Below are 25,000 nucleotides of genomic sequence, written 5' to 3'. Positions count from 1 at the left end.
TTTGCAAATCGAAGCATGCGGGTCATGCGTAGAAGTATCTGTAGTTGGGGTGTGATGCCAATCGTCATGGAACGTTTTTATGGATTTAGCCAATGAATAAATGATACAAGAGAGCTGTTCTGCACAGTGATCTTGTTTTGAACATATAGTATATGAATTCTTTCTCCGTTCTCCGTTCTCCGTCCTTCACTTGGAGGAGCTACGGGATATTTTGTATCCGTACATGTCCAAGCTACTTTTGTTCTTTTGTACGAGTTGATCGTCTATGCGTTAGCCGTGGGTGTTTTTTTTTCGATGCTGGGCGGGAAACCTTCATATGCACCGTTAGGAGGCTGAGAGCTCTTAGCCGGTAGTGTGGGATTTCCGGTCTCTGTGGAGCCCGGACCTATACCCACTAAAACCCTTCCCGCCAATGCTTACGCGTTAAAAAAAAACGCAAATGTGGGAGAAATTCCGCGCGAATCTGGCGCGCTCGCATAAGTTTTCTAGAACGGACCCGGAGTGCCTGCTTCTCACTCACATGTGCTGTGATTTACAACAAGGCAAAAAGCGCGGCTCACGCAGTTCTCAACACAGCGTTATAAACGGTGATAAAATCGAATGGCGAAACTCGTGCTGCAGAAAAAGACAATTGGAAGCTGCGGCGACGGCATACCATGATGGGCCCGCACCCATCCATATTGACGACTGAATAATATGACACGAATATGCTTTGAAGGCAATGCTCCCTATGTACAATCGAGGCGGGATCGCTATCGCCCATCCCACCGAGATGCTCCGACTCGCCCGACTCGTAACTGTAACGCGTTGCCGGCCGTATTTCCGCTTCCCTAGAATTTCCGCCGTACGCTTCTGAGCGATTCCGCTAAATTCCGCTAATCACCGGCAAATTCTTTCCACCTTGCAGTAATAAGAATGTGCACACCAACACACATGCGCACTTCAGCCGCGTACGATGCTCCTGTAGCGTGATTCCTTTTACCCCTCTGGTTAAAGCTAGACGAAAACGACCAGTGAGCAGGGGGCAAGCGCGCTTGTCTGTGTACGATCGATGTAAGCATCGGAACAGTCATTATTAAGGGGTCGGAAGACGCGTTCACGGCGCCTCAGCGATAGTTTCGTCAACCCGTGCTGTAAACGCTACGGAAACGTAAGGTAACGTAACCTCCTATAGGCAGTTAAGTGTCCTTTTGATGGGAAATTCAATAGCGGAAAATCCCGCAACGGGAGTGCCATTTAACTTTTTGGCGAGGCGGTTCTTTGCTCGCTTTTCTGGCTCCATCGCTGTATCGCCACTGTGCGTGCTAAGCCCATCATAGCTAAGCCAGGAAAGGTGGTTGGTGTGAGGAACGGGGGGCGAGCGGGGTTGAGGCTTGCCTACATCCGTAGCCGTGAGAGCCAAGGGCCTACCGAAAAACCACAAGACTACAGTAATTTTTAAACGGCTCGGACGAACCGGCCTCGTTGCCCCCGGTGCTGCCGAAACCCGGGTTTTGCGGACGGGCACCCGGATAATCGGAACAAAAAGCAACAGCGAGGCGGCCGCGTTGTGAACCTTGTGGAAAAACCGGAAAGCAGCGGAAAGCTGGAACAGTGCGTTTTCATTTCCCCTGTCCTGTGTGCCGCACTACCTCTTTGGTCGCGCGCTTGTGTGTGTGGGTGTGAGTGTGTGGATGTGTGGATGTGTGGCTGTGGTTTGTGTGCTGTGAAATATCCGGCTAAACCAACTTCATTCGCTTCACATTTTTTCTATGCAGTCCTATTGTTTTTCCATCTTCGCCTCCTCTAAACCTCTGCCCACGCTTTCCCTTGTTCTGTTACAGTTTGTTAAGGTTGTATCGATCAAGCCCTAGAATAAAGTTCTAAATGACGGCTAGCGTCCTAAATGGCGGCTAGCGTAGGTCAGTGGACTTGGATTTTTAATGCCGCATCTTTTTGATTTCTCTGCTACCATTTGCTCCCGACCGTCTATCCCTTTCCTTCGATCGGTACGAATTGTCGCTCCATTACACTCTTGTGCGCTTTTGGGCTTTGTTCTATGTGCGTGTGTGTGTGTGTGTGGTGGTCGTGATGTTTCTGAGTCTCAAATGGAAAGAGGCTACACCTCAAAAGTATAATAGATATGGGTTTGAAATGTTGTGCGATACCACAATCCCTGTTACATCTCTAATAATAAGTACACTAATAAACAACTTCGTTGTGCTTTTTGGTTTTACCCCGTTTCTCTGAACCTTAGATCCCGTTTCAACAACAGCAATCACAGGCACAGCAGATCGCTCGAAGGATTTCTTCAAGCATTTTCATTGGATTTACTGCTTCAGCAACAACAACAACAACAACAATAATCCTAACACAGACCACCGCCACTGTGCACAGCAAGTAAAAAATGGTTATGGATGCGCAGCCATCGCCGCAGAATGTGGGCCGCGAGTTCGTGCGCCAATACTATACGCTGCTCAACAAGGCACCGGACCACCTACACCGGTTCTACAACAACTCTTCTAGCTTCGTGCACGGCGGGCTAGACTCGAAGCACCAGGATACGGCACTGGTGATCGGGCAAAAGCAGATCCACGGCAAGATCCAGCAGCTGAACTTCCGCGACTGTCATGCCAAAATCAGCCAGGTGGACGCGCAGGCCACGCTTGGCAATGGGGTGGTGGTGCAGGTGACGGGCGAGCTCTCTAATGATGGTCAACCGATGCGGCGCTTTACCCAAACGTTCGTTCTAGCAGCCCAGTCGCCGAAGAAGTACTACGTCCATAATGACATCTTCCGGTATCAAGACATCTACGCGGACGATGATGCAGATGATGTGGAGAGGGCGAACGGCGACGAGGAAGGACCGGACGGCGGAATGAACGAGTGCCTAACGGAACCGAAGCATGGTCCGACGAGCATCGGTGTTGGCGGGATCCAACAGCAGCAGCATACGCAGGTCCCTCCACAACAGCAGCAGCAGCAGCAACAGCCGCTCCAACCGATATACTATCCACCGAATGCCATGGGCACTGGTGCGGGATTACTACCCAACTATGGATCACCTGCTGCAGGTGGCCAACCTACGCCAACATCGGCACAAACGAATGTGGCACCACCTCTCCAGCAGCAAACATTCTCACAGCCCCAGCAACAGCAGCAGCAAACGGCTCAGCAGCCCCAACTGAACGGACTTCACGATGATCTACTGAAAAGTGTATCATCCGGAACTGGAAGCCCGTTACTAGCGAGTAGCACGACGTCCACTGGCTCCTCTACACTGCAATCGACCACCATCGATCCGTCTCTCTCCACTATGAGTGTGCTCAACCAGAAACAGCCAAACCCATCTCAATCGCAAACGGCTATGCAGCACGGGTTTCCTACCCAGCAGCACCCATCTCGAATAATGGCCGGCGAGGCGGACGCAGTGAAACATTCGCTCAATCTCAACGATCGCAGCATTGCGAATGAAGGCACGCTGCAGGGTTCAAACGCTGGCGGCAGCGGCAGTCTATCCAACGATCTTGACAACCATCCGTCGCAGTCAGCTCAGCAAAACCATAAGAACCAACAGCAGCAGCAGCAGCAGCAGCAGCAGCAGCCGGCCTCAATTCCAAACCAGCCTTCCCATTCGCAGCAGCCAGCTGGGCATCATGGTGGCTATTTCGGTGGCAAGCAGCAGCAGCAGCTGCAACAGCAGTCCGTGCTACAGTCGATAGAACCAAAAACCTATGCAAATTTGGTGAAGTCTGGTGTAGGAGCCGGTGGACTCACCTTTGCATCCGCCATCCAAGCATCGCTCAACACGGCCGGACAAACGCAGCAATTGCCGCTTCAACCCGCACAGCAGCAGCCGCAGCAACAGCAAACACTACAGCAGCAGGCAACACAACCTCACCACCAACAGCAACAACAGCAAAATCAGGAACAGCAGGAGCAGCATCCACAGGCACAAAACCAACAACCGCAGCAGCAGCAGCAGCAGAAGCCACAGCAACAGCAGCAACAAGGAAAGCAGCAGCTACCAGGACAGCAACAACTGTTACAACAACAGCAGAAGCAGCAGCAACAAAAACAGCAGCAACTGCCTCATCATCATCAACAGCAGCAGCAATTAAAACAACAACAGCAGCAGTCGCAGCAGCAACAGAAACAACATCAACCGCAACAGCAGCAGCAGCAACAACAAACGAAACAACAGCAGCAAAAACAGCAGCAGCAACCGCAGCATCAAAACCAGCAACAGCAGAGCCAAGGTCTGCAGCAGCAGCAGCAACATCAGCAGCAGCAGCAGCAGCAGCAGCAGCAACATCCGTCTTCATACATGCCGGGGAGCCGTGGCCAGCGAGATGTTGGAGCGCCAGTGATATCGGGCAATAGTGCTGCCGCACCTGCAACCATGAGTGGCGTGCTCGGCGTCAACAACAAGTTCAATCATGACCGTCAGCAGCAGCAAGATTCGAATACGCTCGGCGCTGGACAACAGGGTGGTGCAAGTATGGCTGTTCAGCCACAACAGCAGCGGCCACAGCGCTCGATGCGCTCCAACGGTACCGGCGGCGTGGGCAGTGCTGGAGGTTTAAGACAACACGATAATCGTCTTTCCGGTGGCTACGGACGACAAAACTATGACAGCGAGGGTAAGAATTCAGTGTGGTCAGCGCCATTGCAGAGCTCCTTCCTTCATGTTTAATTTGGCCTAGTGATTGGTGTGATATTACTAGCGAGGATATATCTAGCTTACAATCCCATCGTTTAGCTTATTCAAACAGAGCTGTAAAATGCGCCGTAATAGCCTGGGCTAGTAACTCACGCCAATTTCTAATATGTTCTTTTTTTTTTTTGAACTCCTGTCCCCCACTATCCACACAGAACGACGGCAAAGCTCGGCTGGCCAGTTTGGGGACAATCATCAATTGTTTCTTGGTAACATACCTCACCACGCCACGGAGGAAGAACTAAAGACACTTTTTAGCAAGTACGGCACGGTCGTTGATCTGCGGATCCTTTCCAAGACGGTGCAAAAGCTGCCGGGAGTCCGTACGCCACCGCATTACGGTTTCATCACCTACGAGGACCCGAGCTCGGTGCAAACGTGCCTATCGCATATGGTGTGTTCAGCGGATTCGCTACGGTCGGATCAGCCCTGCTTTTACTCGACTAATCAATGTTCCTCTATCTTCTTCAGCCCCTCTACTTCCCCGATAATTCTCCCGATGGGCAGAAACTCAACGTCGAGGAGAAAAAGACTCGCGTCCGTGGGCCAAATGACACAACGGGGGGTAGCGGTGTGGGCGGTGGGCGCCTCAATGGCAGCGTAGGAAGCGTCGGCGGCTCAGGCTCAGCGGGCGGACGAGCGGGTGGGGGCGGTGGTGGTCAATCGCGTGGCGGACCGTTGGGTGGGGGACAGGGCGTTAGCAGTATGAACCGCGGTAGTGGTGGTGGGGGGCCACGAAATCTAGGCAGCGGAGGAGGGGTCGGTAACAGTGGCCCGAACCGAAGCACTGGCGGCGCTGGAGGTGGCAATGGCGGTGGAAGTAACAGTGGCGGTGGGGGCAGCTACGGCCAGCGGAACGATCGCAGTAACGTGAACGCGCAACGTTCCGTCGGCAATGCATCGGGCATCAGTAACCGTAGCTTTGGTTCTGGCTATTAATAGGCGACAAACATTTCTAGCCGATAGAAGCGAATGATTGAGTGTTGATTGTGTTGCACAGGAACAGATCGCAAAACAACGCGCTTGAAAACGGCGTACAGTAGGTATTCGTGCGCATTGCGTATTTGTGTCTAGTGATTTTTTTTCTTTTTAAATGCAAAAAAAATTGTCCATGAAAAAAAAAGAAGGTCAATATGGGTGGTAGAACGATGGTACAAGACACAGAAACACTGGATGTATCTCTTGCTAAGCCGTTCCGGCGGCTTAGTAGCGCTTAATCAGGCAGTAAGAGAGCGGAAGACCACAAGAAACAAACAGAAAAGAAAACCTTGCAAACATTGCTGAACACTATTAGCGATCGAGCCCAAACTCTGTCCTAGATGAGATAGTTGGTACAGCTTTCGATAGCTTTTCCTTTCTTCCTTCCAAGGTTATCCGACTCGCGGTGTTAGCAGGGAATGAAACGTAAAGCAGAAAGGTGAAGAATTCGGTAAAAAGACAAAGAGAAGCGATTAACGGCTATAGGGCAAAGAATTAAGACGTAATAATTGTAGTGCAGAAGTAGTGTCAACAAATTAAGGCAGAGATTACCGTAACAGAATGTGTCCTACATTAAGAATATCCATTTTTGATACAATTTTCCTACCGTGAATGTGAGCTATGGCGATCACCGAGATGGAGGGAAAGGCTACTTGCTCGTTTGCTAGCTCTGCTGATCAGTTAGTTCATTTCCTAATAGTAGCTTACATTTATAATTCACCCGAGCATGCATACACCTCTCACCATACACGTACACTTCCGAGAACAACAAGCATATAAAAGTACGTCATTCTCTAGGTATTATGGCAGGATACATATGAGCGAATCCCACACAAAATGAGATAATTATGTTTTTTACACATCTTAATTTAAGATAGCAGCGCGTCCGTTTAACGTACATGGAAGCCAAACGAAACATTATGGAATAAAACAAAACTATAGCTAGAAATCTCGTAGATATACGAAAAAAATAACACTACACCTAGACTATTCGATGACAAGCTTGCGGAAATCCGAACTTGATGCAGACACGCGGTATATGTGATGGGTATGGTGTGTGTACACCAAAATGTTTTATTGTCACACATGTATTAGTTCTGAGTACTATTTCCGAGAGACCAAAATGCGCTTTAAAGAGGATATGTCGTCTTCTGAGCATGTTTGATAAAAGAGCTATTAACTTTTAAGCTCTGATAGCTGGAAGAGGAGAGGGATGATCATGTATGTATATATATTTTGTATAATATGTTTTGATCAAAACAGCTGTTTTGTTCAAACAGATCAAAAGCTACCAATTTATCGTGAAAAATCGTCGGTTCGGGAGTTTACTGATGAATGCCGGTACAAGGATTTTGAACGAACATTGCCCGAACAGCAAAATGGCGATACAATTTTGCTGCACAGCCTGTTGTTGGTTTAGGATTAAAACCACCGTGTGTGTGCGCCTCGCCTTCTTAGTGAAGTAGGGATTCTAAAATAGTTGCGATGCGAATACGATACGAAAGATGCAATTTCTTAATACTTAATCTCAATAAAATTGTTTTTTGATGTTTTGGTTTCGTGATGAACATTCACGTTCTCAAACCCTGAAACGTAAATCAAAGGTGCCCCGTGTACAAGAAACCGACCAACTTCCCGACTGATTTGTAATGTTTGTTGTTGCATCAGCGAGAAATCATATCGCAGCTGCTTAGTGGTGTGCAATCAGAGCATCGTAAAACACTTGCGGTACTGGTTAGTTTCATCATGTTGTTCGTAATTTTGTTAGAAATGATTGAAAGCATTATTTTTTTTACAGTCGTGTGCTTCAGGCTTCACGCTATTATTTCTATGCCCAAGGAGTCTGGTCGTCCTTCAGCCGGTCGCATTATCCGACGAGGATGTCGCGAGCAACAATGCAGCCGTGGCTTCGAGAAACTAAGCCTCAGCCTGTCAACACATTAATTGTCACCATCTGGAGCTTGCTGCACTTTATGTTCACGTGGTTAGAGTACTGGGCGCTCCTAGTGCGCTGGTGCCGCCGGGCTGTATTCACCCTTTTACGGTGGCAGCAACAGCCGGCACTGCAAAACTATTATTCGATTGGCCATTCGCAGTTGTTTATTCAGCAGCATATTGCAACGGTGTCCAAGATTCCCAAGCATCTAGTCGTCCTGCTAGGACCAGAGGAACCAGACTATCGTTTACTGTCGCAGTTTGTTTTCTGGTCCCGTTCCGCTGGCATTCAATACGTTAGTTTTTACGACCATCGAGGTAATCGATCCGTAAATAACCTTTTTTTTTATGTGTTTGGTGCCGAATTTTTGTTATAATCCTTCTCTTTGAACAATCTGGTTTGCAGGAATCTTGAAACGCAATCATGAAAATCTGGTCCGCTGTGTCCAGACACTGCAGCTGAATGCCAGTGACAATATCGTCTGGACAACATCGACGCCACCTTCAACTATGTTAAAGTCCCAATCGACTCCACCTGGTAAACGACCCCAAACCACGGTATCGTTTTACTCGCCAGCCGACGGCAAGCAAGGGCTGGTGGTGTTAAGCCGTTCGCTCGGGGAATCGGTGCGCAGCCGAAACATTTTAATCGGTGATATTAACGTTGAGTACCTGGATCAGCAACTGCAAGCCGCCTACCATCACATTCCGGATCCTGATTTAGCCCTCTACTTTGGAGACCTGTGCTCCACCTATGGACTGCTACCGTGGCAGATCCGACTGACAGAGTTCTTGGCCCTCGAGCTGCGCTTGAGGGACATCACTGTGCTGCACTTTATGAACTGCTTGCTCAAATTTTCTCGCTGTCAGCAACGGTTTGGCACCTAGGCACGGCTACGGAATCGGCGCCGCGAGAATGGACGAAGTGATTGGATAGTCAGAATGAAAGGCCATGTTGAAAATATATCATTTATGCATTTATGTGATGAAAGTATATCATTTATGATCACTAAATTGAAAGTCGAAAGGGCAGGAGCGTAAGTTTTAGTTCTGCATCCTATGTGCGCGCATTTAGTTCATTCTTCTTTTGATAGAAATTTCTTAACAGAATCAGCATGAAATTAATTACGGGGAGTACTGTGAAGAGGACAGTAACCGTGTCTGTGCATATTTCTTTCCAAAGCACTTCGGTTTCGCACGCTTAGATGAAAAAAAAAAGGTTTATTTAGATTAATACTCCGAACCTACTGGATCGGAAATTAATCGCTGGCGTCCTAAAACCAACAGCCGCATCCGTCTATCACGTGCGATCTTACAGCGCCATCTTACGACCCTCGATGGAGATCTCTACTGCTCGGCGGCTAGACTGCATTCGCTTTTTATCGATGAATTTCTTCAAGTGCTTCTCATAACGGTTCAGCTTCTTTTTCGCGACCTAACCAGTCCACATGAAACAGATAAATAACGAGTAGATGTATGTTAGTCTTTAAAGATTCGCACAAACGATGATGATGTATGAAAATTTTATCGTATGATAACTTACAACAGTCATGTCGGTGTCGACAGTTGATTTTGGGCGTACAATGTACTCCTTGTCGGAAGGCATAGGAACACGAGCTCGCTGTACCCAACCCTTATCACCTGGGCGCAGTGCTCCTCTGTGGAAATGTGGCAGCAGCATGATACAAAACATTTCGAGAGCGCGTTACGTGAGAACAAAACGAGGAAGGATAGGAGCATACGTACTTGTCTGCCTCAGTGAATGGCAACCCCTTCTTCTGGTTGTTACTGGCCGATGTCGATGGTTCCGGCGAGTGGCGACGCTTACGGGGCATCTGTTGCAGATCACGTTGTTGACGCTCCTCTCGTGTCATCGCCTTAAAGTCAGTGCTTAGATTGAAGATGGGCCGAGCCCACTCGTTGATCAAACGTCCCGCACGTTCGCGATTTTGTTTCGTTTCGTTCGGATGCTTGTAGAGGTACATTACTGCCTTGCCAATGCCCGACTGCTTTAGATAAGCCTTGTCAATCGCAGGAAACTGTGTAATTGGAATCAAAAAAGTTGTATTAGCAACAGCAACATGATGACTGGCTTTACACAGCGCCAACGTCGTCTGCTGCGGGTCAATAACTCACATCGGCCAACAGCTTTAGAATATTTTCTCGAATCTGCAGGCATGGTAGGGCCTTGTTGGGCAACGGGGCCAACCAATCGGTGAGCACGTTCAGTACGTTATGCTCCAGAAACGCTAGCTGCAGATCTTTTTTGATGAGCTGTGACATCACATGCTTTAGGATTGCAATCTTCTTGGTAGCTGGTTTAGACTCCTTATTCAGCTGCCGATCATCATCGGCAGCCTCTCGCATCTGCTGCAAAAGTTGAGCAATCAAATCATCGTTGTCGTTGATCAGCTCGATATCGTTTCGCTTTCGGCGGCGGGACTTTTCCTCTTTTTTGCGCGCCATCATTATGTCGAAATCGGACATAAACGCCCCCCTGCGTAGACAACGAATTGAACAATCGATAACGATCAATCAACAAATGAGCTATGATAAAAGAAACATTTGCAGGCTAAGAGCCGCATTAGTACCTACCGGTCGCTGTTACCATCATCATCCTTGGGCATTTCATCGTCCGAATCGAGAATATTTTCAGTGCCACCCTCTTTCTCGGCCAGCTTTTTTTGCGATCCGTCCTTGTCCTCCTCATCTTCAACATCAGCGTCATGTTTACTGCGGTCCGTGGAGTTTTGTTCGCGGGCTTGCTCACCGTCCTCCTCGTCATCGTCTGATTCCACGAATCGCTTTGGTTTTTTGGAGTGCTTTCCGCCTTCAGGCATCCCCGATGCCATCGAGGGGCTCTTGGAGCGCCCACTGCGTGAATGTGAACTGTTGCGGCTCCGGCTGCGGCTACGCACCACGCTCTGGCTTCGGCTGCGAGATTTTGAGTAGGATCTAGATACTGAGCGCGACACCGAACGCGATCGCGATCCAGAACGGGAGCGTGAATGGGACCGGGAACGTGAGCGCGATCCAGATTGAGATCGCGACTGGGACCGAGAACGAGACCGAGATCGGGAGCGAGAGTGGGACCGAGACCGGGACCGAGATCGGGACCTTGACCGCGACCGAGACCGGGACCGTGATTGAGACCGGGATCGCGATTGAGACCGGGACCGGGATCGAGAGCGAGAACGGGATCGTGATTGCGAGCGAGAGCGCGAACGGGACCGCGATCCGGAACCTGAGCGGCTACGACGGTTGTTGCTTCGACTGCGCGAACGAGACATACTATCACGGCTATTACTTCGACTGGCGGCGTGGCGTGGACTGCGCGACGTCGAGCGACTTTCGCGCGAATTTCGGCGACTTGTGTGTGATCCATGTTCACTACCAGTTGGCTCGTTTTTATCAGTAACGACGCTATTGTCCTGAGTTTGTTCTTCGGAGTATGTGCAGCCGTTTTCGACTGCTGTCTCTAGGTTACTGGGAGCATGTGATGGACTGAGAGATTGGCTAGCTTCCCCTTGGCATGGCTGGTCGTTGTTTTCGGCTACTTTCGAACTGCTCCGTGGGGAATGTGATGTACTAACCGATTCCCCGGGACACTCAATGGCGTCACTAATTTGATTCGCTCTAGACTCGTCGTCTCCGCCCGCGAAACCTTCTGTTTCAGCCCTAGTGCCGATTGGTTTCTCTAGATCTCCCGCTTGCGGTGTGCATTCAACAGAGATTACCCCGTCTTTTGCAGTATCTTCCGAACCACCTGCTTGCATTTGCTCGTTCACATTGGTGATTGCTGGGAGTTCACTTGCAGCCACCTACGGGGAAAAATAAAATCATAAGAATGAGCGTTAACGTACCACCACCGATGACTAATGCTCGGTTCTAGGGGTTGATCCATCCCAATTGGCTCCGCACTCCGGATTGCTTACCTCGGTGTTGGTGTCATCAGTGAGGTGCTTTGCTGTAGCGCTGCTATCCGATTCCATGGCAGGCAGAATTTTATGCTCTCTCCGGAACTATATGGTGTGCTGCAACACAGAGGGAGGAAAAAGGTAGACACAATATTATGAGATAATAAACTTCCTGCTGAACACGGTGGAAATGTAGCTGTCAGTGTCAGCATCATCCAAAGTTTTCTACGCTGGATTAATGTGGCTTTTAGATATTTTTTCACTTCCATCACATTACCAAAAATCGCTTGAAGATAAACAGCTTGGCAGAGATAAGACGGGATAGAAAACTTACCCGTTTCGTGCGGTGCGCCGTGGTGTCCACACAAGCGAATGTTAAGCGGTTCGGCGTAGAACGTAGAACTCGGTTCCCGCGATCGCGGCAAACTCTACAGAATCAACCAGATTATCGATCACGCGGATGCAACTTCGAACAGCGCTCAGTTTAACACAACATGATGCTTCAATCGTTGTGACTCCGAGATTAAATATTTGTGAACTATGCTATGCACGCAGCTTAACACAGAGGAATAGTTAAAGCCAAACTTACAATTACGTTTTTCTCTCGAAACTGACAAGGAAGCATGACAGCTTGTTCAGCAAGCGCTACGGCGGCCATTTCTGCCATAAAACGGTTGCTATAAACTATGTGCGAACTGCGCACGAAAATGTGCACGATTTTACGCTTCCGCTGCAAATGCTACGCAATGCTAGTGTTCGTGAGCGACCTGTAGAATCTGCTAGCGCTCTCGGTGTGGAAACTGTGACGTCAATGTACCAATGTGCATGGATTGGTGAGCGATCGGGCTGGTAGCGGATGTGGATCAGAAAATCGGAGGCGTTCTTTCGCAGAAAATTTCTTTTCAAGCGTGGCTTCCTTCGCGTGCAGCAGCGTTGTTCAGTCGAAGCCGTGAGTGTTGAACTTTATTAGTTGGTCGAAGTAGGCTTTTTATTGATCACAGTCCAACTACAATACAGTTAGTTCGTTAGATCAGGATCTAGTTAGGGTAGTTTTACGCGCAAGTGAAAAAATAAGCTCTTGAGCAGTGTCGCAAAAGGAACCTTACCAACATCTCATCCGCTGAGACCAACGTAGGCAAAAAGATGGCAGAAGTACAGGACACCGAAATGAATGGTGCGGGTGTGGAGGCTGCACAGGAAAATGGAAACAATCAGCCTGCTACTGATCAAAGTAGTGCAACTACAAACGAAGGTACTGCTTCCACAACCAACGGAAGTACCACCGAAACCAGCAGTACCAATAGCCACAGTGTGCGTGATGATGACAGGTAAGTTCCCCGCGAATGGCGGAAAGGTGTCGGCGTTGCTCGCCGCCACACCACCGCGAGGATGACTAGATGAAAAGTTTTTTTTTTCCTTCCGTTTCCATGCCACCCCGATACTGTCCGTCGGGGTGTCCTCTTTGCATTAAATTTCTTCGTTTTCACACGGTAAAAAGTTACATACGCGATGCGTGCATGTGTTTGCTGTTTTAACGGCGGCGCCATTTTCCTCTGAGAGATAATATTTGCATCTGGCCTAAGCACGCTTTTCAATTGTCCGATCAAATAAAGTTCAGTCTCGAGAAACGTCTCAATTCTATTTTTTTCCTGCTAAACATGTGTATATCTATCTATTTTTCAATCCCTTGTCCAAAATCGTCCAGTTGCAGAGCGCACTTTTTGGCATTTTTTTTTTTCTCGTGGTTCGGCTTTTCGCCTCTACCATCTAGCATCCGTAATCTTTTCACTATCCGACGATGGCGGCAGCGGCGGTGACGGCAATGTCGATAAAACAAGAAAAGAAGTGAACAAATTTCGCCGGTGAGTGCGGACTGTTGCGCACGCGTCTAATTTTTGAAACATACTAGAGAGAACCCGCAGTTGTTAGCCACATTAGGTTGGTTTTGGATTGTGATTTGGTTCACACACCACCAGTATCTGTTCGTTTTTGCTTTATTCAAGATGGCTACCGCCGAAGGTGCGCGAGCAACCAGTTTCGAAAACATGTGGCATCATCTCGAAAATTCGAAAAATTTATAACCTTTGACAATGGTGACCAATATCTGGTATAATTATTACAATATCAATTATTGCGGTCAATTTAAATTGCATTCCATCGGGAGGAAGGCTTTTGCCGGCCAGCATTAAAAATTTGAAAAAAAAAAAACCGGGTGATCGGTAATGTAAATATGGTGTACCATGCGACAATCGTACGCTATGCTATGCTATGCTAAATGAGTATAGCTGGAACAGAACACACAACAACTTGCAGTCTTAATGTTAAATATGCTAAACAATATGTCACATATAAACAATATGTATTATTCCATCAGAAAGCCGGCCAATCTAGATACCACAGATCAAGGTATTGGAATGATGTTTTTCTGTTAAAAACAAGCATTAGGAGAATTGTCCAAGATTCTTTTCTTTATAATCATGGTATAATTTCTTGAAGCGATTCCGGTGTTGAATTTTTTGTTTGAGTAATGCCCTGCTTCTCTTGCGACCTAAGAACGTAACGAGGCGGGCACCATTACTTAACTTGGAGGCAAATGGAATGTTGAAACTTAAATTTTATTCGAAAAGTGCGCTCGTACGATATTGCAACAGTTGGACTATAATATGATCACAGCAGCGTTTCTTATTTCATATTGTATAAGATTACATTTAGTCTCAACTAAGCGAACTTTCTTATCAATCCACTCTAAAACGAATGAAGTATATCGATGTTAGCAAATTTTTAATCGGACTAATTCAAAAAGTGCCGTACTTTAAATTGAGCTTCTCTTCGACGTTAAATTTAATGGCAAGCAGTTCTCTTGTTCTATTCGTTATGCCATTGATCACTGGTTTGTATTGCTGAACAGAAACCATAGCAACCAAACAATAAACACCCAGAATACGTCACGACGTCACGATGAATATTGTTTGCATTCTAGTTTTGTGCGTAAGGATGTGTTCCTGCGGATCCCGACGTGAAAATATCTTCAGACTCGTTTCAATTGAAGGGGGGAACAACATCAGTAGATATGTTTCGTTCTTCTCTCAGCACGTCACTAGCCTCTGAATACTATTTCGTTAAATTAAATCACTGCATTAAATTGCACAATGTTGATAATTGATCGTATGCAAAACAATTTGAGCGGCCTATGCTGAAATTTGCGTCCGTTAATCGTTCAATACCGTCACATTCCCTGAGCTTCACTTAACCGCTGCTTAATTTTAAAATGTCAGCAGTTGTTAAATACCACATTAAACATGTGAACTTATATTGGGTTGTAGAACATTTGTTTGAAGAGGAGCACTTGTCCGATGTCATCGCCCTTTGTCGATTTTACTTGAATAAAGTAAGACAGCTTTCTTAAAACCGCTGTACAGAAGTGAAAGTTATGTAAAAAAAATAGCAAAATCGCTTTGATTGATGTATTGCTCAAATGATATCAAGAGGAAGGCCATGATATCGAACTCTTCACTAAAGAGCCTTAACTGTGGCAAAATGGTTAAGGCATTTTACGATCGAATTTCATACAACACGACAAATAAATGATTTGAATTGAAAAATGTTGCTTCACTCAATTTACGCAAATTACAGAATGGGCTCATAAATTTTATTCGATAGTATATCGTTTTACTTGAATAGTCCAATCAGGTATATAAGTACGATTTAAATTTATGTTCCGTATTGAAGTGATTTATTTGTCAAAACATTAATATTGTAGAGGTATATTCATTGAACAGATTCAATCAAAGCAAGCAAAAAACCTGTTCATATCACTTAAATGTGTTATATTCATTCAATAAAGCGGTGAGTTTCAAGTGTTAAAATCAAATTAATTACATGGACAGCATTACAGAAAAAGTTCTTTCAAAAAGTGAGTGTTCGATGGCGTGTCCTTCTAGTGCTGCTGTTGTTGATTACCACTGGCGATCAAAAGTAATACCAATGAAACAATTAAACAATAAGATTTTATGTAAAGTTCCCTGGAGGCAATGGTTGCTGTTCTGTCGCAAACGTTAGAATTCATCTTATCTTCCTGCTCTGATGCGCTGCCGTTGCTGTTGCTGCTGTTTAACATCCGTGTGTTTTCATCATTAAATAAATTATCCGTTTCTCAAAAAATATAAGTTTAATTCATTAAGCAAAAGGCCCTGCAAACACAGAAATATTCACAAAAATCTCTTCGATTAGAATCGTCATGTTGACATAGTGCGGTTTCCCTTTACTTCACCAAAGTTGCCCTGTAATCGTTCTTTATCTAGGACACATAAAAAAAATCAACCCTCTCCTGCATAGAGTGAACGACTAATATTGTTCCTCTCCGACAGGTGTTGAGAAAGTGTGCAAAAAGCCTGAACTCTGAGGACATCTGAAAGAGAGAAAGAGAGAGAGTGTTGGGGATTCTGCACCAGGATGTGCACGTGAGAAGATGGTATTTATGCTAACATAAATCAAATAAGAAATAATAATCTTAAAACCTTAAACCAGATGAGCATTTGAAATATATTTAAGTAAACTGAAGTCTCTTGTAAAGAGAATTTATTATACAAGTCTTAATTTTTGGTTGTAAAAAGGTCATTAAATTTTGTTTCCTATGTTTCAAATCATGAACACAGAATTCCCAGAGTCTTGCCGACAGTCACAAACAAACACACGTACACATATCACACTCACATACATGCACACATACATACAGTGATATACGCGATACACAAGACATTAATTCAAACAACGCATCTGTTACACTCGAGCTCATGCCTACTTGGACTTAAATCATGTTAACATAATTTATTCTGCAGAAGACTCGAACTCGATTTTTCTGATAAGGATTTTTTTTTGAATAATAATTTGAAGCTGCGGGAAAATTTTTGTTGGTGGCCTTACATCGGAAATCAGTGACGAGACAATGAAATAATTTTTCGGGCATTTTGGCAACATAAGTGCGTGTTACTTGTCGCGAATTGTTGCATATTGAGTTTATTTTCAGTTATAAGAAATTTGAAAAAAATTTGAAAATAAGAGTGCTCTGTCGTTAATTGCTTCGCTGGAAATGATGATACTCCTGAACAGTTCTGCTTATGACATTGTTATGATTAGAACTTGACCAAATCTAAGCACAAATACATTCTGAACCAGCGAAAACATAACCGGCAGTAGCTTATCGTAATTGTATTGCATACCTTGAATTTCTCAGAAACAAGGCATAAGATTAGCACGAGAAGTGAGCATTAAAATATGTTTGAGTAAATTGAAGTCTTTTGTAAAGAGAATTTATTATACAAGCCTCAATTTTTGGATGTTAAAAGGTCATTAACTTTTGTTTCCTATGTTTCAAATCATGAACACAGAATTCTCAAAGTCTTGCGGACAGTCACAAACAAACACACGTACATACATACAGTGATATACGCGATACACAAGACATTCATTCAAACAACGCATCTGTTACACTCGAGCTCCTCATGCCTACTTGGACTTAAATCATGTTAACATAATTTATTCTGCAGAAGACTCGAATTCGACTATTGTGATAAAGATTTTTTTTGAATAATAATTTCAAGAATTCGTTAATTTTTTTCATCTAACAGCAGCTATATTTTGTATTTGTCGTTTTCTTTATATTTCGGCTATTAAAATGTTCCCTAACTAGAGAAAATCGGTTCAGTCAGTGTTTCTATTCTCTTGAATTCTCGTATTAGGAAACTCCACTTTTCTGTGACGTCCGTAATAATTTGATTTGGAATTTGTCATTTGGATAATAATGTAATATAAAATAAACTAATAAACCAAAATAATGTATTGTAACGAGAAAAAAGAAATACGAAAAGGAATGTCTGGTTTTTAAGAAATTGATTATGTTAAAGAAATAAAACTTTACAACCGTCCCTCTCAAATCATCTGAAGATACAACATCATCTAATAGGAATATCAATGTATAAGCATATAATTATTATCGAGTTCCATGCTGAATGTTCAACACAGAAAATTGTTTATTACAATGTATTCCACATATCGTTTCATACGTCTCAATGTAGCAGTTTAATCGCTAAGCTTTTACTGAACAATAAAATTTAAACAGTAAAATTTGTGATGTTCTTTGAATAAAAGTAATAGGTAATCTATTTTCAAGTCTATTTACCTGTCAAGCATTTGCCGTTTCATTGTTGACATGAAGTCAAATTGTCTTTCTGTTTTTAAATATAAGTTTTCGATTTAACTCTCTGCAGCTTATAGTGACAAATGTTCTAATTCGTAAATTTTCATCCACTTTTCCAGAAAATTATTCGTTGGTGGACTTAGTTGGGAAACATCTGACAGTAATATGAATTTTTCTTTTTTAAATTCAATATTTTCTTAAAGTATTCAAAGTATTCGTATTTTACATGTCTAAAAAAGCCGTACCTCAAGTTTGGTTCATTCTGTTCATTTCCGTAATCTTGTGTTACATTAACTCTTTCTCTTCTAATCCTATCACTAACCATTGCTTTTACAACATATGGCCTCTTTCCCCACTTACAAACCTCATCTATATTATTCTTGTATACATCCTCGTTTTACATTTCATTTTTTTTTCATCAACACTTTCATTTACCGGCCCGCCCTTTTTTTTTTGAAAGTTTACGTTAAATATCTTCATCAAACTCCTGTTCGTAATCATCTGTATTTCATACTTTATTCCAATGTTCGTTATTACATTGAATAAAAGATGTTTCTCATAAAATAACTGTTCTTATTAATACATTCATTTACTTTTCCATCTTTTACCCACCTTCCCACAATTCCTTCCACAGAGGATCTTAAAGAACACTTCAGTGCTTACGGCGACATAGAAAGCATCAATGTGAAGACGGATCCCAACACAGGCAGGTCGCGAGGCTTCGCCTTTATCGTTTACAAAAACGCCGATTCGATCGAGAAGGTCGTGGCGGCCGGTGATCATGTCATCAACAACAAAAAGGTCGACCCGAAGAAGGCGAAGGCTCGCTACGGGAAAATTTTTGTTGGTGGCCTTACATCGGAAATCAGTGACGAGGAAATCAAAATATTTTTCGGGCAATTTGGCAACGTAAGTGTTCCTCGTCGCGAATTGCTGCATATTGAATTTATTTTCAGTTATGAAATAGTTTGAAAATAAGAGCGCTCTGTATTGCACGTGTTTGTCTCGTTAATTGTTTCGCTGGAAATGATGATACTCCTGAACAGTTCTGCTTATGACATTTGTTATGATTAGAACTTGACCAAATCTAAGCACAAATACATTCTGAACCAGCGAAAACGTTACCGGCAGTAGCTTAACGCAATTCTATAGCTTGCAAATGCATACCTTGATTTTCTCAGAAACAAGACATAAGATTAGTACGCGAAGTGGTCAAATATTTAGCCAATTTGTATCATTATTTAGCTTGTTATTAATATTGTTATTTATTTTTTTATTCCTAACGTACATTTCCGGTGGACACAGATTGTAGAGGTAGAGATGCCGTTCGACAAACAGAAGAATCAACGTAAAGGGTTTTGCTTCATCACGTTCGACTCCGAGCAGGTTGTGAACGAATTGCTGAAAACCCCGAAACAAACCATCTCCGGAAAAGAAGTAGATGTAAAGAAGGCAACGCCAAAGCCAGACAACATGGGCCCCATGGGTCCGATGGGCGGGCGTGGTGGTATGCGTGGCCCTCCACCCCGTGGCATGCGAGGAGGTCGTGGCGGACCAGGTGGTCCTAAAGGTAAGAAGACTAAAGAAGCTACACTGCTGTGTTAAACGTAAAGTTTAATTGACTTTTATTTCAAACTTAATTCATACTTTTCTTCTTTTTTAATGCTTATAATCTTTGAAACGCAGGCTACGGACAAGGATGGGGCGGTCAAGGCTACGGAGGCTACGGTTACGGACAAGGATATGGCGGAGGATATGGTGATTATCAATGCGATTATTTCGGCGGGTTTGGAGGAGGAGGAAGTTGCTACACACCTAGTTACGATTATGCCAATCATTACGGGTATGGCAAATTTAACAATCGTTCGCCAAAGAAACACCAATAACATTTAAATAATTTAGCCTTTTTCTGCAGCAGCGATTGCTCGTTTGGCTAATCTCTTATTCCCCTTTGTTTTTTGTGGAATAATCTATAATCTTATTCCTGATTTTTCTGCATTGAATATAATTATTCTATAGTTCTTGTTTTTAGTTTTCACTGATCTGGCATAACCAGTATTTTTCGCTTGCAACAGGAGAATTTCGTCGATCGAAGTCGATTGATCATAAGTTGCATTAGTTTATGTTTGCTTATAAAAATGCGTTTCACGATTTGATAATGGACATACTGAATATACTTTTCGACTTAATTCGAGTCTAATAATACCATTTGAAATCTGGCGAACGGCTTGTTTTGTGCTATTTGATTTTTAAACTGTTCCTTGTGCGTAAGCTAGGAAAGCGAAGATTGTTGCGTGTTTGAATATTAGAACTGTATGGTAAATTTTCGATTATCTGATGTTCCTATTTTACCGCTTCTCCTGAAGTGCCTATATGTCCCGATATGTATTAAATTTTGAACGGTCACAGCTCCCATTGAAATTCTGAAAGAAGGTGTACGAGTTTTTTTTAATTCTATTTTACTCTCGTTGTTGCTTAGGGGTGTTTCATATGCGCGAAAATGTTTATTATATGCTTTCTATGCATGATTTTACATCTAAGTTACGAGTAGTATTTGAAAAGAGCTTCATTTAATAGATCAATACGGGAGGGAAGAAACACAACTAGTTATTATTGAAAGAATTAAAAACACCAAGTATAAGAAAATTGAAGCATGTAGAGACCAATTGAGCAAAAATAAGGAAAAAGTTCAGACAGTAATGCAATTGACGAAAAATATTCTTGAATTAAGATGAAGCAATTTTTCGAAAATGTACATTTTCGGGAAAATATTGCTCCGTATGTTTTAATGGATTCATGGAAAGTATTCTATACAACATAGTCCAAGACACTGATCAGCCAATTAACCTTTTTGGGCCTAAATCTTTGAAGCACCTTCCAAATGAGTTAGCATAATGCAAAAAGAGTAGATTCAAGATATAAAAGCCGTTTCCCCCTGACTTTTCATGAGAGCATCAAATCCTTCAAATGGATGATACGTCTATGTTAAAGAAGGTAAATGTTTATATTGTCTTTGTTCAATTCCGTGTTAGGCCCGTTTTTATTTTGTCTACATTCAATCATTTGCAAATTTTTTGTGTAATAGTATAACACGCCTAGCCGTGATATGTTGTTTTGTCTTGAGATAAGACAAGAGGTCGTGTTCTTTTCTTTTCTATTTTTGAAGTAGGCATTGTTGGATTATTGGACATTATTTTCAATTCAACAATTTTGTGAGTGTATACATATTTATGTAAGCGCTGGATTCAGTGTAAATCCTACACTAAATATAGATCTTTGTACATTTTGTTTGTACATTGTTATGATATATGATATGGATATGTTATGATAGTTGTTGGAGATATTTGGATTCTTCCATTTTGTAAAATGGTTGATAGTGAGCTTCCATTTTGTCCAATAATACTGTTTCTACGGAAATGGAGAGAGAGAGAGAATGTTAGACTACGTTGCTTGAGATTCTCACTTTTGGTTCACTTTGCGCATTCAGGGAACATTCGTTACTAAGCAATCCACTGCTTCAAAGTATATCAACTGGCTTTCGATAGGTAGCGTAGATCGTACAAAGTTTCAATTATACGTTATCGCTTATCTTCATAACCTAGCAGTGCACGTCGTTTGATTTGTACAGACCAAATGAACTGAAATTTTCTAGTTGGACTGTACAATTTGCTGTAGTTAATTCAAAATGTTTCTACTTCAACCCATTTTCTCAAACACATCTTTGGGCAAACAACCACCACTGTCCAACATTAATCTATTGTTGAAGAATGCTGTCGTTGACATTGGAAGAGCTAGAACCATTTTTAAAGCATTTTGTAGCAGCAGCAGCAATGTATCTATTGTGGCGATTTTTTTTACTTAAAAAATGAGAAAAATTAACGTTCATATTGTCAAGCCGGGGATGCCTTTCTAATTTTCTTTTAATTACCAGAAATCAGTAGAAGTTAGTGGTAGAAATGAAAGTAGAACTGATTTAAAAAATTTTAAGGTTTCTCCGTTTATGATTTCTTTGGTTATTTTCGAAATATCATGTTGTGTTCTGAAGTAGCTTTTACTCACAATTATGCTGTGTTTTTCTTTTTCTAAAGATTGCTTCGATATTGAGTCAGTTGCTGAGTTTGCTCTATTTTGCTCTATTAGTTTTCCAAAAGTTTTTATATTGATGTATGCGCGTACACACACAGGTACAGGCAAACATTTCTCGGAACAAAAAGAAAATCCCAAACAACAAAAAATGAATGAATGCGATGGGAATCGTGAGTAGAAAACATGATAAAAAGGGAAAATAAGGTAGATAATAACGGAAATACATTGTGGAAAATAAGAAATCTGTACTTTATATTCACTGTAAATACAGTTATATTTACTGTCGACGAAAAAAAAACGGATTTTTATATATAAATAAACTAAGTGGAACAAACAACTATACCCTTTTCTACCTTAGCTTACTCGCTAATGAAACGACAATGTGCTTCCAGCGTATCTCGGTCTTATTTTTCCCCGCGGGCCTTGCACAAAGCAGAACATGTTGGGATGCAGATAGAGGGAGTTAGATCATATCGTTAAAAAAGAGTTATGCAGAGTAGTTGACATAATTGATAACTCCTCAAATTCGCCCAAAATAAGCTATAGATTAAGCAAATTACTTTATGTGATTAGCTTTAAAATCGTTACTCATTCATAATTTAAAAATATGTGCTGTCTGTCTTTTTGCAACTAGATTAGGGTTTACAGAGTTTAAAATAACAGTAGAGAGTAATGAACACATCGACACTATTCAGTCTAATACTTATTGCGCGTTTTGCTTGATCATATGTTAGACTAAAACTGTTTCGCTTTCTCGTTTATTATTTATTTTTGTACGTTCAGATCCAACTAAATCAATCAATGTTTTAGTGCTCAGTGTTAGTATGAAAAGTTTTATTTAATTTAAAAATATCTTCTCTGGTAGTATCCTTAGTCTAGTGAATCATTATTCCTTAATCGTATGCTGTGCAAACCTACCAACAGGACAGGTTAGACGATAAGAGGAGAAATGGGATTTTGTTAACGGTGCTCTCTTCTATCCGAAAACGTGTCACCCGGATTTGCTTAAGTCGATTGGCAGCATCTTTGTTGGTAAACTGTGTAGCATTCTGTCCTTCTGCTGAACAACGCTAAAAATGCCTACCACAGACATTACACGCACGACCGACAGACCCACAGGCCATCGAACCCCCTATCGCTAATGGTTAGCAGCAATGATGAACATCAAAACAGAAGCCGGTGTGCGTGGTACTGTCAGTGGTGGGCCATTTTTATTTTCGTTTTATGTAGCCCTCATGCTTACCGCTTCTTCATCGATATTTCCGTTCTAGATGACTACGGTTATGGCGGATACGACGGAGGTTACATGAACGGAGGACGTCCTGGTGGACCACGTGGAGGGGGTAAAGGTAGCATATTTTAAGCTGCAGCCTGAAATTGCTCTTCACATTTGCCATCCTTACTACGGCCCAAGAAATTATGCTTTCTGATTATTAAGAATATTGGCTTCTTATTTTAAGAAATCGATCCATCAAATCGCTTACATTGTCCCTCGAAAAAAAAAAGAATACTAAAATAGCAATTTAGCTCTTTGAGTGTCAAGAGTTCCGCTCAAAAAATGGAGAATGATGAGTTGTGATAGGCGGCGAGCCTGTTATCATTTAGAACGATCGTGATCGACCATAGAGCCGCTTGCATTGGAGGTCAAGAAGCTAATGGAATTAATATTCAGTCAGAGATTTATTTATTTCAAATCTGTGTTAGGTCGCATTATTTTGATGTAGCTACGTACTATTTGATCAAATTCAATGAGATTTTAATCTTTCTCTTCAATTTATCATCAATCAATGTTTCAACGATTTACGCATCCGTATCTGGCTTGTTTATTGGTCGGTTATGACTAATCATTGTCTTACCTTCTCTTTCTCCAGGTGGCGCTGGTGGATATGGTGGTGGTAAACAGCGTGGTGGTGGAGGTAGTGGACGCCAACCTCGCCATACACCCTACTAAACAAAATTCCCAGCATCTTGGGAAAGGATCAAGAGTTGAAGAGGGAATAAGGAAAGAGGGAAACAGAGAGGAACAGAGAGAGAGAGAGAGAGAGAGAGAGAGAGAGAGAGAGAGAGAGAGCACCTCAGCATTTCAGCGTCATATAAGTATGCATTCGTCGTCGTCATTCAGCGATTCGTCATATAATTATGCATGTGGCTACTGCTACTCGGTACGGTACTTTTTATGTATCGTCCATCAGGATATGCGAGAAAAGAAAATACCTTTAAACATGGTTCTATTGGGACGTATATCAGATGAATCCGTTCTATAAGGCCTTTCCAATTTACTCACACACAGCATGAAACAGAAATATTGTATAAACTAGCGATAGATTACATCTCTTTTAGTTATAAGACAGGCCCAAGTTGTAACAATACTAGAATTCTACCACTAGGACAGGACAATATTTATCAGTTTGTTTTTATTCAAATGAAGCGCGATTAGTTCTCTAACTCTAGCGTCTAGCGAAATTCAATAATGCAACCATGGCCTGAGAATCAGCTGTTTTAGTTTTCTCAACTCATCTAAAGAAACCCCGTACTACAAATGTAGGTTTTTTGGTGCGTCCCTAAGATGCCCAGACTCCGACTTTTGCGATAGCGACAAAAGCACACATTCATTTAATAGTTGTAATTGTGAAGCACACACAGTCATTACTGCATAGTTGATGCAATTATTTGCGCTGTGCTCATTGTCTGAATCGATATGTTGCAGCAGCCCAATCCCATTTTAGAATGATAGTCCAAAACATAGGGGTCCCTAATGAACGCCTTTGCAAGGATGCGATCAGTTTTTGCAAATTTATGACAATTTCCTATGAATGCGTTGCGAAGCCATTCTCAATAGATTCGTATAGTATTAGTGAGCTTTTCTCAACGTGGAAGTGCAGTGCTCCTTTTTCACATTGAATTTTGGAATATTGTAAATAAAAGTTCCCGATCCCTCCGGTCGAGCAACCTGAACAAGAAATTTAAGTCTTCTTATTTATACACGATGGTTCCTACAAAATACTGTCATCTGACGCATTCAAATTGTAATGGTGTCATGTCCGAACGGTTCATTTCTTGTCTTAGCACGATAGCGACTTTAGATAGACTAGAGCAATCTGGTATTAGGTAGTCAAGGGAGAGAAGGCAAAACAAAATAGGAATAAGATAACCGTACCATGCTCGTGAGAAAATAGAGAAAGAATATCC

At 42.9% G+C, this 25,000-nt stretch overlaps 5 protein-coding genes across 9 annotated transcripts in view; 4 read left to right on the top strand and 1 right to left on the bottom strand.

The window, feature by feature from the left end:
* LOC126579721 (rho-associated protein kinase 1) overlaps nt 1-146 on the top strand; it is a 7,791-nt gene extending 7,645 nt beyond the window's left edge. The window contains exon 12 of the mRNA XM_050243270.1: nt 1-146. This exon is cut by the window's left edge and continues 1,388 nt beyond it. The gene's annotated coding sequence lies outside the window, so the exon portion shown is untranslated.
* Nucleotides 147-1,021: 875 nt separating this feature from the next.
* LOC126579803 (putative uncharacterized protein DDB_G0271606) lies at nt 1,022-6,645 on the top strand. 3 transcript variants are annotated; one of them, XM_050243426.1, is made up of 4 exons: nt 1,022-1,155; nt 2,237-4,622; nt 4,855-5,093; nt 5,171-6,645. In XM_050243426.1, exons 2-4 carry the CDS (start codon nt 2,387-2,389, stop codon nt 5,636-5,638), a joined length of 2,943 nt encoding a protein of 980 aa, XP_050099383.1. In that variant the 5' UTR covers nt 1,022-1,155; nt 2,237-2,386; the 3' UTR covers nt 5,639-6,645. The 3 variants fall into 3 exon arrangements, with proteins under 3 accessions (XP_050099383.1, XP_050099384.1, XP_050099382.1); XM_050243427.1 differs by lacking the exon at nt 1,022-1,155 and adding an exon at nt 1,425-1,593; XM_050243425.1 differs by lacking the exon at nt 1,022-1,155 and adding an exon at nt 1,867-1,988.
* A 459-nt stretch (nt 6,646-7,104) lies between these two features.
* Nucleotides 7,105-8,593, top strand: LOC126579808 (dehydrodolichyl diphosphate synthase complex subunit nus1). Its single transcript, XM_050243435.1, has 3 exons — nt 7,105-7,411; nt 7,476-7,930; nt 8,019-8,593. The coding sequence occupies exons 2-3, from the start codon at nt 7,558-7,560 to the stop codon at nt 8,498-8,500; spliced, it is 855 nt and encodes a 284-aa protein (XP_050099392.1). The 5' UTR covers nt 7,105-7,411; nt 7,476-7,557; the 3' UTR covers nt 8,501-8,593.
* A 57-nt stretch (nt 8,594-8,650) lies between these two features.
* Nucleotides 8,651-12,125, bottom strand: LOC126579804 (IWS1-like protein). The gene is made up of 7 exons (XM_050243428.1): nt 11,864-12,125; nt 11,548-11,646; nt 10,208-11,433; nt 9,749-10,109; nt 9,359-9,651; nt 9,156-9,270; nt 8,651-9,047 (listed from the first exon to the last, which is right to left on the bottom strand). Exons 2-7 carry the CDS (start codon nt 11,602-11,604, stop codon nt 8,925-8,927), a joined length of 2,175 nt encoding a protein of 724 aa, XP_050099385.1. The 5' UTR covers nt 11,605-11,646; nt 11,864-12,125; the 3' UTR covers nt 8,651-8,924.
* A 294-nt stretch (nt 12,126-12,419) lies between these two features.
* The window catches only part of LOC126579807 (RNA-binding protein squid-like), a 12,708-nt gene continuing 127 nt past the window's right edge, over nt 12,420-25,000 (top strand). The window contains exons 1-7 of one of the 3 annotated variants that reach the window (XM_050243434.1): nt 12,420-12,857; nt 17,845-17,885; nt 18,360-18,634; nt 19,031-19,295; nt 19,412-19,573; nt 23,083-23,160; nt 23,683-25,000. The exon at nt 23,683-25,000 is cut by the window's right edge and continues 127 nt beyond it. In XM_050243434.1, the coding sequence (XP_050099391.1) occupies nt 12,673-12,857; nt 17,845-17,885; nt 18,360-18,634; nt 19,031-19,295; nt 19,412-19,573; nt 23,083-23,160; nt 23,683-23,762 (1,086 nt within the window). In that variant the 5' untranslated portion in view covers nt 12,420-12,672 and the 3' untranslated portion in view covers nt 23,763-25,000. The remainder of the gene's footprint in view (nt 12,858-17,844; nt 17,886-18,359; nt 18,635-19,030; nt 19,296-19,411; nt 19,574-23,082; nt 23,161-23,682) is intronic. The other 2 variants (XM_050243433.1, XM_050243432.1) reach the window with 2 other exon arrangements.

Source organism: Anopheles aquasalis, chromosome Y, assembly GCF_943734665.1.
Source record: "Anopheles aquasalis chromosome Y, idAnoAquaMG_Q_19, whole genome shotgun sequence".
In the NCBI taxonomy this organism is placed as follows: Eukaryota; Metazoa; Arthropoda; class Insecta; order Diptera; family Culicidae; genus Anopheles; species Anopheles aquasalis.
Note: the sequence above shows the minus strand (reverse complement) of the source record. Positions and strands in the feature narration are given on the sequence as shown.

Coding starts and splice junctions, on each gene's coding strand:
- LOC126579803 (XM_050243426.1), top strand. CDS start 2,387: ATGGTTATGGATGCGCAGCCATCGCCGCAGAATGTGGGCCGCGAGTTC. Junction 4,623..4,854: donor ACAAAACTATGACAGCGAGG/GTAAGAATTCAG, acceptor CTATCCACACAG/AACGACGGCAAAGCTCGGCT. Junction 5,094..5,170: donor AAACGTGCCTATCGCATATG/GTGTGTTCAGCG, acceptor TATCTTCTTCAG/CCCCTCTACTTCCCCGATAA.
- LOC126579808 (XM_050243435.1), top strand. CDS start 7,558: ATGTCGCGAGCAACAATGCAGCCGTGGCTTCGAGAAACTAAGCCTCAG. Junction 7,931..8,018: donor TAGTTTTTACGACCATCGAG/GTAATCGATCCG, acceptor TCTGGTTTGCAG/GAATCTTGAAACGCAATCAT.
- LOC126579804 (XM_050243428.1), bottom strand. CDS start 11,604: ATGGAATCGGATAGCAGCGCTACAGCAAAGCACCTCACTGATGACACC. Junction 9,271..9,358: donor CCATTCACTGAGGCAGACAA/GTACGTATGCTC, acceptor ACATTTCCACAG/AGGAGCACTGCGCCCAGGTG. Junction 9,048..9,155: donor TCGACACCGACATGACTGTT/GTAAGTTATCAT, acceptor TGGACTGGTTAG/GTCGCGAAAAAGAAGCTGAA.